The following is a 12,919-nucleotide window of genomic DNA, read 5'->3' as shown; positions in this document are numbered from 1 at the left end:
ATATAGGAAGAGGTAGAAGGTTATATCAATTGGAGCTTTATGACCATTAAAGGTATAACCTTATAACATTTAGAATGTAAGCTCTCACGACCAGGGCCCTCTACCCTCTTGTGCTTTTCCTTACTTATACTGTGATCTACACCTCACTCGGGTAGCCCAACACACCATCAGCGTGGGATCACGCACCGTTCGCCACTACTGTGGGATGCGGCAGGCATGGCAATGAAAGGCGGGAGCGGGATGCAGCAGCGGGACTGCTGCGGGCATGGCGGATGGTGGTGGCAGCGTGACGATGAGGGAGGTGGCAGTGGGCAACAGTGCAGCTTCCCATTTGAAAAATGGCAATAACCGTGGCGAGCCAATCACAGCTCACTGCATCTATGCCTCACCCCCTTTATGCCAGTTTATATGCCGGAGGAGGAGCGATGAAGAGCTCCTGAAGATAGTAGACGCCGGGGAAGTCCTGGATGGGCAGCGGCCATGTAAAAGAGCTTAAAGGCCGCCGCCTACCAGGTGAAGGTGCAGCAAAATAAATTATTAAAACTTTCTGTGTCTTGTTTTTATTTTAATATTTCTGTTACAGGAGTACTATAGGTACCAGCGGGCCCCTATTGCCCCGCCTGCTGGTACTTGTGGTTTTCCAAGTACCAGCATACTGGGGAGACCTGCTGGGACTGTAGTTCCACCTGTAAGAGACAACATTAAACTTTTACTAATGGACAATCAACATGGCACCCACAGCCCAGGGTTGCCGGGGATAGCCCCGGATTCAGCCCTGGCCTTGCGGGCCCTGGAGAGGGGGGAACCCTTTATTGGGGGGGGGTTCTCACTTCTCCAGGAATCGATGGCCTTGACTGACTAAGTAGGGGGGGATGAATGCTTTAGCTGGGAGACCACGTCAAGTGTGTCCCCTGGCTGTGGCATTACACCTCCTGCTAGTGGAGCCCAGTGTTGGTTCTGAAAATACAGGAGACCCCTACTAACCTACTAATACCCCTATAAAAAATACAATGTTGTTCCTCATATTTTTAGAACCAGTGCCAGTTCCAAGAGCCTGCTGGTTCAGCAAATATGGGGGACCCCTACACGTTTTGTTCCCTGTATTTTTTTGAACCAGAGCCAGCTCAAAGATCCTGGGGCTGGTTATGCCTCTGTGGGGGGAATCCCACGCTGTTGTATTTGTTTTTATGGAAACGTGAAATCCTGTCCCCATCCAATAATCAGGTTGTTAATTCTCAACCTCCCGCTCTTCACCATTATAATTAAATTCCTCATTAATAAATCCTCTTTCCTGCACAGACGAATGTATTTTATCAGACTGTTTCAGCAGACAAAGATTGGAGGTCTGCTTAAATTTGGACAAGTGAGTAGAGAGGATTGGATGTAAGATCTGTAAGCAGGTCTGCAGTAGGATTGTATAAACAGTCCCATCTGCCGGCTGATCTGCCGTGTATTGGACAAGTGTGTACCCAGCTTAAGTCACTTGTTGCTTGTTCATAAATTTGTCTATTTACTTTGTAAGGCACTGCGGAACATTTGTGGTGCCATATAAATAGGATAATAATAACATATTATTTTAATTCCTTTTTAACTATCAAACACAGAATTAGTATATTTACATAATTATTTTTTTAGGTGTGAAAATAGCAAAGATGTGCTATGAAGGGACGGAACTGTCCCCAAAGGCAAAACATACGCCGATATCATGTTCACATAACATAATAAGTAACTGATTTATAACTGAGTCCATAAAGGACAACAAAGTACAGAAATGTAAATACTTGGCTATACTAAGGCAGCTTTGTTAGACTGCAATGTGTTGTGTATTGCTTCCTCTTCCATCTTTCTAATAAAATCAGCTATAGACACATATAACACAAACAAATAAGCACAGCGCAACCCGCGTATCAGTTGCATTTGCTGAAAGTGGATCCACCGATGTGATTATGTACACCGCATTTCTGATAATTAGCAAATCAACTTTTCTGATTTATGTATTGTTCCTACTCCAATCCATGTTTTAACAGTGGTGTAACTAGGGTATTTGGAGCCCAGGGCAAATTTGAAAAGGGAGCCCCCCCCAGATGTGCGCGTGCGGCAAACAATTGGGCGTGGTCACTTAAAAATGGGGCGTGTCAACATGACACACCCCTTTATTTTCACGCTGAACATTCCTATCCATATGCACCTTAACCCCAGTAGTACCCCTTATACAGTACCCCCAGTATGCAGTTGTGGTCCCTCTTATGCAGGCCCATAGTAGTGCCCCTTATACAGTATCCCCAGTAGTGGTCTCTCTTATACAGCCCCCAATTAGTTCCCCTTACTCAGTATCCCCAGTAGTGCCCCCCCCAAATGCAGTGCCCCATGTAGTGTTCCCCCTTATGCAGTGCCCCCAGTAGCAGTCCCCACAATGTAGTGCACCCAGTAGCGGTATCCCCTTATGCAGTGCCCTTTATATAGTGCCCCCAGTAGTAGTCCCCCCCTATGCAGTGCCCTTTATATAGTGCCCCCAGCAGTAGTCCCCCCCAAGCAGTTTTCCCAGTAGTGGTCCCCTTTATGCAGGCACCCAGTAGTGATCCCCCCTATCCAGTGCCCCCTGTAGTGGCCCTTCCTATTATTGCCAACAGTAGTGGTCCCCCCAATGCAGTGCCTCTAGTAGTAGGCCCCTTTAATAATGCCCCCAGTGGTAGTCCCCCCCCCCCCAAGTAGTAGTCCCCAGTAGAGGTTCCCCCTCCCGATTAAGTGCCCTCAGTAGTAGCCCCCCCCAGTAGAGGTCCTCCCAATAATGGTGCCTCCAGTAGTAGCCACGCCTCCCCCGTTGTGCCCCCACCCCCAGTAGAGGTCCCCCCAGTAGTAGCCTCCCCCGTTGTGCCCCCAGTAGTGTAGACAGGTTTAAAAAAATATATATATATAAAAATATACTTACCTGAATCCACGCTGCTGCTCTGGACCACGACACTGCTCCCGCTGCCGCCGCCCGACAGTCCTCCCGGGCTGGCGCGCTCAGCATTATGGGAGAGACGTCATGATGTCATGACGTCTGTCCCATTACCCACTGCAGGAGCCGGACGGAAGCCCGGCTCTTGCAGTGGGTGCTGCAGCAGTCAATGAGAGTCTCTCTGACTCTCATTGGCTGCTGTTTAACACACGCATCGCCGCCAGCACTGGCGGCGATGTGTGTTATGCACAGCCTGAGCCCGCCTCCTAGCGCTATTGGGCAAGCGCTCAGGGGGAGGGAACGGGCTCAGGTGTGCAGCTCAGGACCGGCGCTGGAAGCCTAGCGCCAGTCCTGTGTAAATGTGTAGCGCTGACCGCACTCACTGCGGTCGGCGCTACACTGGTGGCTAACTAGAGCGGGCCAGACTGTGCCGCCGGTCTCCCTGCGCCGCCAGTCCCACAGCGCCCAGGGCACGCACCCTGCCCGACCCCCCCTAGTTACGCCACTGTGTTTTAATGTCAAGTATTACAAGATGGAGAAGCAGTGCCCTCCTAAACTTATTCTCAATCACTGCTTTCACCAAATAGAATAGAACTTTAGGCTAGGGCTAATACAGTAGAGGAATTTAAACATGCTTTGGGTAGGCATAAGGAAATCCTTTTCAAAGAACTAAAGATCAAATAGCTTTTGAGGTTACCATAAGCTTACAAAAGTGGTAGACTAGATGGGCCAAGTGGTTCCCATCGGCTGTCAAAATCTATGTTGCAACATATATTATTATTTTTTTTTAAAATGGAGGTTGAATTGTAAGGTGTTTCAGAAGAGAAATGAAATAGCAGATGAATGCAAAATGTGTTCACTCAAAGGTGGAGTGTTAATATCTGACAAAATAAGTCCATCAATTGTGGGGTTTAGTGACCTCATACAACCCTACAATATATTAACAATTATGTGTGGCCAGAATAGGTCCCATCGAAAACAAATGGCTGTATATGACATGACAGATTACTTGGGGCAGGGTTTCCTAAACTCGGTCTCAGTCTTCAATGCAACCTTACAGTACAGCTTTTAAGGATATCCATGCACAGATGGTTTAATCAACACTGGTTAAATCAAAGTCGCCTGTGCTTAAGCATGGATATCCTTAAAACCTGAACTGTTAAATTCTGTCCTCAAGACACCCTAAGGATGGCAAACAGTGAGTTGGGGGTTTAGGACAACATTAGATTGATTTGCAAGTTACTCACCTCTTTGGGTTGATGTTTCCCTGCCTGTTGCTGGGAGAGTAATTGGAGGTGTAGTTGCTCTTGCTGCTTTTTGTAATATTCCTGCAGCTGACAAAAATAAAAATCACAACACATCATGACTACAAGGGAGCAATGGCTGAAAAGGTATTGTTCCCAGTTGACGATTTCTGTAGCCAAGCACTACAAAACACTAAATCATGGATGCAAAAGCCTTTTGAAAATTAGGGTTTCAGCTGGTTTTAACCATATTCTACATATACATATCACTTTAGTGGATTAATAGTGTATTTTGATAACCTTAAAAACGAGTTATAAGTATAGTTGTAGACCGGTAAGGTTGATAGGTTTTCAAATAACCCAGCTCTGCTCTCAGGGGTTCTAGTTCTTCAACATGCAGCCTTCAGCTGCAGTGGAACTGCACAATCCTGCATGCCCCGTCACAGTTTTTCTACTAGGGCATGTTAAACTATGGCAGGGCATGCCGAGATGTGCAATTCCACAGCAGCTGGAGGGCAGCATGTTGAATATCCCTGGCATACAGTATAAGTAACTAATAACAGAGGGAATGTAAAGTACAATATAGTTATAGTATACTATATACAGATGTGTGTAATAGTATAACTACATAAAAAAAAAATCTTAATTAGAGCAACAACTGAAAGGAGAGTAATACAAAAAAAAGACCCTGAGAATAAGGCATTGGGCTGCGAATACCTAGCTAAGTCGGTCATTTAAGCCATACTGTGTCCCATCCTCTCTTCTCTCTTTTCAGCATCAGTGACTGAACTCACCTGTTGTAACATTAGTGCTTGCTGCTGCTGCAGGACTGCTTGGAGCTGTCCTGGGGACAAAATCTGCTGCATCTGTTGCTGTGTGATCATCTGAGGAGACATCATGGCCACCGAGACTGGGACCTGTGAGAGAGGTGTGAAAGGAAGTGACCTGTCAGGCTTCATGACAAGTCATCATTATGCTTCAATACACCTGTACAATGAGTCTCACCTGAACTGATGTCTGCTTGTTATCTGTACTGCTAGGAGAGTTCAGTCCAGTTGCCTGCTGAAGCAAAAACTGCCTTGCCACCTGTAAAGCCTACAGGAAAGAAAATCCGTAAAAAACTCTATATGCGCAACAAAGATTCTGAAAATATGTGTTTCTTGCTTTAAATTTCATTGGATAGTCTTTGATTTTAAGAAATATAAACTATTTTACTTGTACTGTACTTCCTCTTATATAAAAGACCATGCACATTTTCTCTCATTACATTCTCCCTTCCTTTTCTACCACTGTTTATTTTTCTTTAATTGCCCTCCCCCTTTATCTTCAATCTGTGCTGAAGCAGGAAGTGTAAGTCCTAGAGGTCACACTGCTATTTTTCTGTCACCTTCACCTATATGGTCTTCCCCGACACTTCCTTCTACATTGGCTTTCTTCCAAAGCACTAAAATAAGGTCACAGGGGGAATACAGCATATGACATCATGAAAGGATGGCAACATTAAAACAAGCAAGTTCAATTTATTCAAACTTTCCCTTTATAAATCTGGGACAGAACGTTTGTAAAAGTGGCATTACACATGAGAATTTCAGAATTCCCATTTTTATGGTTATCAACAAATCACTGCTCTTTACCTGCTGCTGTTGGAAGTGTAGGAGTTCTGCCGTACTTAACTCTCCATTAGTATCCCCACTTGCACTACCTTCCCTTGCCCCACCTCCATCTGATTGGTTGGGAAGGCTGCCCACTCCATTCTGACTTGTTGGAGTTGAACGTATCGACTCAGATGCAGATTCCACCATCATGACTTGTTTTTAATACCTTAGACAAAAAAACAATAAAAAATTAAATGTAAGCTTGCAGACATCAGAAAAGAGCAAGAACATTCATAAGGCATTGGTGTGTGTGGATAAGAGGAGTTTGTAGCATGAAAGTTCTACATGTTCTAACACACTCACACAGCTTGCAAAAAGTCATAGATGGAATCGCAGAGAAGGACAGAAACAAAAGTGTCTATATCAGGTGCACAATTAAATTGTTAAAAAATACATTTTATTAATTTCAATGAAAACAAAATGTGTGCATACAGTATTACAAAATTCACTAAAGTTTATTATAAATGAACAATAAATCTACACAGGCGGAAAGAGTCTTAATACACAATTTCATTTCTTTCACACATTCATTGTTTTACTTTGCTGTTTTCTTTTGTAATTTATGTACTTATTTGTTTTAACTGAAATTAATAAAAGTTTTTTTTATTTTTTTATTTATAGATGAGTGGTTAGGTTCTGCTGCAAACCGAACGCACCCAAACTTTAGGGTTTCGAGTAGAACAGAGTCCCGACTCAGATCTTCCCACAAGTCAGATCTCAGATCTAAAAACTTGTGTGTTTTTGATTGCATGAAAGTTCCTCCCTCATGATTTCAGGTGCCAAAATTGGTCAAAATTGACTGTAAATAATGGTTACTGATGTTAACAATACTATAAAACAAAAACAGGTCCAAGTTACAAGATTTTAGCTGTTTTTATACATTTTTAAAGAAATCAAAAACCAAAACACTTGAGGGAGGTTTTGCAAAACCAAAACACGACGACGATTTACAACCAAATTCAAGACCAAAACACGGGAATCTGTGTACATCTCTAGTATTTTTAACAATTTAGTTGTGCACCTGATAAAGACACTCTTATTTCTGTCCTTGCTCTGCAATACCAATTATATATTTGTGTGTATGGCAGTACCCATTTGTAGCCAAAGTAATTGCCCTGAGTGCATTAATAATTTAAAAACTAAACTTGGGTAATCTAGATTCTTTTTAATATATATTGCAGCTATTGGCATTAGGGTGTGGGAGCATAAGTCTAAAATATACAAATATATACCACTTATATCGAGGGAAATATTAGGTATAAACTGTTATATTCAGATAGCACCTCAATGACCACATCAATTTTCTATATTTTTACTTGGCATCAGTTTTATGGGATATAACCAGCTGAGTTGTATTATTGCTGCAGTGTATGATAAGGACGGATTCTGAGGAGCAAGTATATTTGTATCTGGAACAAATCATGTTGTAATGCAAGGAGTGCAAATACATTTATTGTTTTACATGCAGGGTAAATACTGGCTGCCTTTGCATGTAGCTCACAAATGCTGGACAGCTTTATGTTTACACTGCAGTTTAGATTGGAGTCTGGACATGCAACCATCTCGGCACATTTAAATCTGCAGCACCTGCAGTGCAGCATGGCTTCACAAAGGTGCATTTTTTGTTTTTGCTTTGCTTCTAACTCAGGGCCTGATTCAGAGCCGCTCGCAAAAAGCGAGCGCTCGATCTGAATCAGGGCGTGTGTTTTTTCTTTTTTGTTGTGGCCTCTTGGCCGCTCACATAGCTGTGGGTTACCACCCACAGCTTATGCGAGCGGCCATGATGATGGTCGCGATGGTCAAGACCATCGTGACCATCGGGCTTGCGACGAGACCTTTGCGGTAGGGTCTCGTTGCCGCAGGCCCCAGTGGACTTCCTGCACTATTAGAGCAGGAAGTCCACCTACTGACATCAATAGTGATGTCAGTAAGGCCGCCCACAAACGGAGGCGTTCCTGCAGGAACGCCTCCGTTTGCTCAGCCACCCCCCCCCTTCCACGCCTTCCAAACGGGGCAGCTGTCAATCAACATCGACAGCTGCCCCTTTTGGATACGAGCGCCAGAGCGAGTGCTTTCTGCGCTCGCTCCGGGGCTCGCGTGCGCACTGGGCCACCATTGACCCGCTTGCGAGCGGGTCTGAATCAGGCCCTCGGTTCCATAATCGCCCCAGCCAGGGGTGTATTTATAATGGGTGCAAAGTGTGTGGTGCACACAGGCTCCTGGGTCCAGGGGGGCCTACACACTGTACAGCCTGCACCCACACAAATATACTCACTGCTCCATTGGGCCGATGTTGGCTGCAGAAATCACAAGGAAAATGGCCACTGCGGCCATTTTCCAGTGATTCGCGCATGCGCTGTAGAGATGTCCCGGGAACGCGGTGTGGGTGCCATGTTCCCGGAGTCCTGCACATGTGAACACGAGCCCTCTACTCTCTTAAACCACCTCTGGCCCCAGCATTTATCTGGGGCAGTCCCCTACCAGCATACATTCCTGTTCATATTACATTAAGCCTTGAACTCAAAGTGCAACGATCACATGAATAGTAAATATGCAATTGTAGACACACTTGGGAGTACTTCGAGAGTTATACTGTCAAATCAAACTTCAGAACATAGGGCCTTATTCACTGTTCCGCATAGTGCAGCCACAATAGAGACCGTTTTCCATACTAGGAAATAAATGCGGTTCTCCACCTGTCGGCACCACCTAAGTGCCTGCATCACCCCCAGCCATCCGCTTGTGAAAAGAGCAGTCATCACTTTCTGTGCGGATTTGCACCAGCTCTATCCTTGGGGGGAATTTAATTCAGTGCACTGTTGATAGTGCTGGGAGGGAGCTCCCGGAGCTATTCAATTCAGTGCACTGTTGATAGTGCTGGGAGGGAGCTCCCGGAGCTATTCAATTCAGTGCGCTGTTTAGTCCGACTAATGATTTCTTCTCGCACTCTCCTGAGGGTGCAAGGATAAATCCAACTAAAGTGCCAGCTGCGAGGCTGTTCTCCGGCTTAGCGCGGCACTAACAGCCTTGCGGATGGCACTTTAGTTGGAGAATGCAGATTCTCGTGACTAAACACCAGGTTTAGTTTCTGTAGGACTAAACAGCACACTGAATTGAATTCCCTCCATGACAAATGAGATCAATATGAAGTTGGATCTCTGTATATGCTAACCTCTGAATAGCCTGCAATTCTACCAATACGCCCATGGAACACTCATCCTAATTGTGAACGGCCAAGTGAATATACCATTGAGAGCCATATGACTCTAAATCACCCATAATTAATCTAGGTTGATTAAGCAATCTCCACAGCGGGCACAATTTGCTAAAAATCCCAAGATCCGTCAGAAGATGGACGTCAAGTAACTCTGTATCAGCCCCATTATGTTTATAAATGCATTCCTGTTAGTAAAAAAAAAAAAAGATATGAAATTATATATATATATATATATATATATATATATATATATAAAAACAAAAAAGACGTGTTCAGTGATGTGCAGGTCTACAATGTGTGTGTTGGCTTACTTCTATGTGTTACGTTTGCACTTATGTTCAGTGATGTGCAGGTCTACAATGTGTGTGGTGGCTTACTTCTATGTGTTACGTTTGCACTTATGTTCAGTGATGTGCAGGTCTACAATGTGTGTGGTGGCTTACTTCTATGTGTTACGTTTGCACTTATGTTCAGTGATGTGCAGGTCTACAATGTGTGTGTTGGCTTACTTCTTTGTGTTACGTTTGCACTTATGTTCAGTGATGTGCAGGTCTACAATGTGTGTGGTGGCTTACTTCTATGTGTTACGTTTGCACTTATGTTCAGTGATGTGCAGGTCTACAATGTGTGTGGTGGCTTACTTCTATGTGTTACGTTTGCACTTATGTTCAGTGATGTGCAGGTCTACAATGTGTGTGGTGGCTTACCTATGTGTTACCTTTGCACTTATGTTCAGTGATGTGCAAGTTACAATGTGTGTGGTGGCTTACTTCTATGTGTTACGTTTGCACTTATGTTCAGTGATGTGCAAGTTACAATGTGTGTGGTGGCTTACTTCTATGTGTTACGTTTGCACTTATGTTCAGTGATGTGCAAGTTACAATGTGTGTGGTGGCTTACTTCTATGTTACGTTTGCCACTTATGTTCAGTGATGTGCAGGTCTACAATGTGTGTGGTGGCTTACTTCTATGTGTTACGTTTGCACTTATGTTCAGTGATGTGCAGGTCTACAATGTGTGTGGTGGCTTACTTCTATGTGTTACGTTTGCACTTATGTTCAGTGATGTGCAGGTCTACAATGTGTGTGGTGGCTTACTTCTATGTGTTACATTTGCCACTTATGTTCAGTGATGTGCAGGTCTACAATGTGTGTAGTGGCTTACTTCTATGTGTTACGTTTGCACTTATGTTCAGTGATGTGCAGGTCTACAATGTGTGTGGTGGCTTACTTCTATGTGTTACGTTTGCACTTATGTTCAGTGATGTGCAGGTCTACAATGTGTGTGGTGGCTTACTTCTATGTGTTACATTTGCCACTTATGTTCAGTGATGTGCAGGTCTACAATGTGTGTAGTGGCTTACTTCTATGTGTTACGTTTGCACTTATGTTCAGTGATGTGCAGGTCTACAATGTGATTGGTGGCTTACTTCTATGTGTTACGTTTGCACTTATGTTCAGTGATGTGCAGGTCTACAATGTGTGTGGTGGCTTACTTCTATGTGTTACGTTTGCACTTATGTTCAGTGATGTGCAGGTCTACAATGTGTGTAGTGGCTTACTTCTATGTGTTACGTTTGCACTTATGTTCAGTGATGTGCAGGTCTACAATGTGTGTGGTGGCTTACTTCTATGTGTTACATTTGCCACTTATGTTCAGTGATGTGCAGGTCTACAATGTGTGTAGTGGCTTACTTCTATGTGTTACGTTTGCACTTATGTTCAGTGATGTGCAGGTCTACAATGTGTGTGGTGGCTTACTTCTATGTGTTACGTTTGCACTTATGTTCAGTGATGTGCAGGTCTACAATGTGTGTGGTGGCTTACTTCTATGTGTTACATTTGCCACTTATGTTCAGTGATGTGCAGGTCTACAATGTGTGTAGTGGCTTACGTCTATGTGTTACGTTTGCACTTATGTTCAGTGATGTGCAGGTCTACAATGTGTTTGGTGGCTTACTTCTATGTGTTACGTTTGCACTTATGTTCAGTGATGTGCAGGTCTACAATGTGTGTGGTGGCTTACTTCTATGTGTTACGTTTGCACTTATGTTCAGTGATGTGCAGGTCTACAATGTGTGTAGTGGCTTACTTCTATGTGTTACATTTGCCACTTATGTTCATTGATGTGCAGGTCTACAATGTGTGTGGTGGCTTACTTCTATGTGTTACGTTTGCACTTATGTTCAGTGATGTGCAGGTTACAATGTGTGTGGTGGCTTACTTCTATGTGTTACGTTTGCCACTTATGTTCAGTGATGTGCAGGTCTACAATGTGTGTGGTGGCTTACTTCTATGTGTTACGTTTGCACTTATGTTCAGTGATGTGCAGGTCTACAATGTGTGTGGTGGCTTACTTCTATGTGTTACATTTGCCACTTATGTTCAGTGATGTGCAAGTTACAATGTGTGTGGTGGCTTACTTCTATGTGTTACGTTTGCACTTATGTTCAGTGATGTGCAGGTCTACAATGTGTGTGGTGGCTTACTTCTATGTGTTACGTTTGCACTTATGTTCAGTGATGTGCAGGTCTACAATGTGTGTAGTGGCTTACTTCTATGTGTTACATTTGCCACTTATGTTCATTGATGTGCAGGTCTACAATGTGTGTGGTGGCTTACTTCTATGTGTTACGTTTGCACTTATGTTCAGTGATGTGCAGGTTACAATGTGTGTGGTGGCTTACTTCTATGTGTTACGTTTGCCACTTATGTTCAGTGATGTGCAGGTCTACAATGTGTGTGGTGGCTTACTTCTATGTGTTACGTTTGCACTTATGTTCAGTGATGTGCAGGTCTACAATGTGTGTGGTGGCTTACTTCTATGTGTTACATTTGCCACTTATGTTCAGTGATGTGCAAGTTACAATGTGTGTGGTGGCTTACTTCTATGTGTTACGTTTGCACTTATGTTCAGTGATGTGCAGGTCTACAATGTGTGTGGTGGCTTACTTCTATGTGTTACGTTTGCACTTATGTTCAGTGATGTGCAGGTCTACAAATGTGTGGTGGCTTACTTCTATGTGTTACGTTTGCCACTTATGTTCAGTGATGTGCAGGTCTACAATGTGTGTGGTGGCTTACTTCTATGTGTTACATTTGCCACTTATGTTCAGTGATGTTCAAGTTACAATGTGTGTGGTGGCTTACTTCTATGTGTTACGTTTGCACTTATGTTCAGTGATGTGCAGGTCTACAATGTGTGTGGTGGCTTACTTCTATGTGTTACGTTTGCACTTATGTTCAGTGATGTGCAGGTCTACAATGTGTGTGGTGGCTTACTTCTATGTGTTACGTTTGCACTTATGTTCTGTGATGTGCAGGTCTACAATGTGTGTGGTGGCTTACTTCTATGTGTTACATTTGCCACTTATGTTCAGTGATGTGCAGGTCTACAATGTGTGTGGTGGCTTACTTCTATGTGTTACGTTTGCACTTATGTTCAGTGTAAATAATTAACCCATTTCTCCTGGTTGCGGTATAGCTGTGAATACAATGTATACATTGCTCCATTCAGCAGCCCCTTGATTTGTTTTAATTCTGCAATTCAAGTTGAGAGATTAATAAAAAAAAATGATACATTTCCCTTTTCTTTGCATTTCTATGCATTTTTATTTTTTCTAAAGAAGAATTAAGAACAACTTCGTACTACCAACTGTATATACTCTATTATCAGCTCACTTGTTGGTATAAGAAAGAGTGTATACAGCAAAGGATGTTAGCAATGGAGAATAATACATCAAGTGCACTTTTATTAAGGTAAACAATAGATGCTGGAAGTTCACTATGACTGGCAGAGTTGGGAAAATATAGAAGATTAGTTTTATTCATTATAGGTATGCCTTTAAATCTCAAGTAGTAGT

General features: G+C 43.3%; 1 protein-coding gene across 10 annotated transcripts in view; it reads right to left on the bottom strand.

The window, feature by feature from the left end:
- Positions 1–12,919, bottom strand: part of FOXP4 (forkhead box P4) — a 53,293-nt gene that overhangs the window by 17,930 nt on the left and 22,444 nt on the right. For 8 of the 10 annotated variants that reach the window (XM_088479594.1, XM_088479595.1, XM_088479593.1 and 5 more), the window contains 4 exons: positions 5,820–6,006; positions 5,191–5,280; positions 4,980–5,102; positions 4,189–4,275 (listed from right to left, as the gene is read on the bottom strand). In XM_088479594.1, coding sequence (XP_088335720.1) covers positions 4,189–4,275; positions 4,980–5,102; positions 5,191–5,280; positions 5,820–5,990 — 471 coding nt within the window. In that variant the 5' untranslated portion in view covers positions 5,991–6,006. The remainder of the gene's footprint in view (positions 1–4,188; positions 4,276–4,979; positions 5,103–5,190; positions 5,281–5,819; positions 6,007–12,919) is intronic. The other 2 variants (XM_088479596.1, XM_088479600.1) reach the window with 1 other exon arrangement.

Source organism: Taudactylus pleione, unplaced genomic scaffold (assembly GCF_031769625.1).
Source record: "Taudactylus pleione unplaced genomic scaffold, aTauple2 ptg000242l, whole genome shotgun sequence".
Classification (NCBI taxonomy): Eukaryota; Metazoa; Chordata; class Amphibia; order Anura; family Myobatrachidae; genus Taudactylus; species Taudactylus pleione.
Note: the sequence above shows the minus strand (reverse complement) of the source record. Positions and strands in the feature narration are given on the sequence as shown.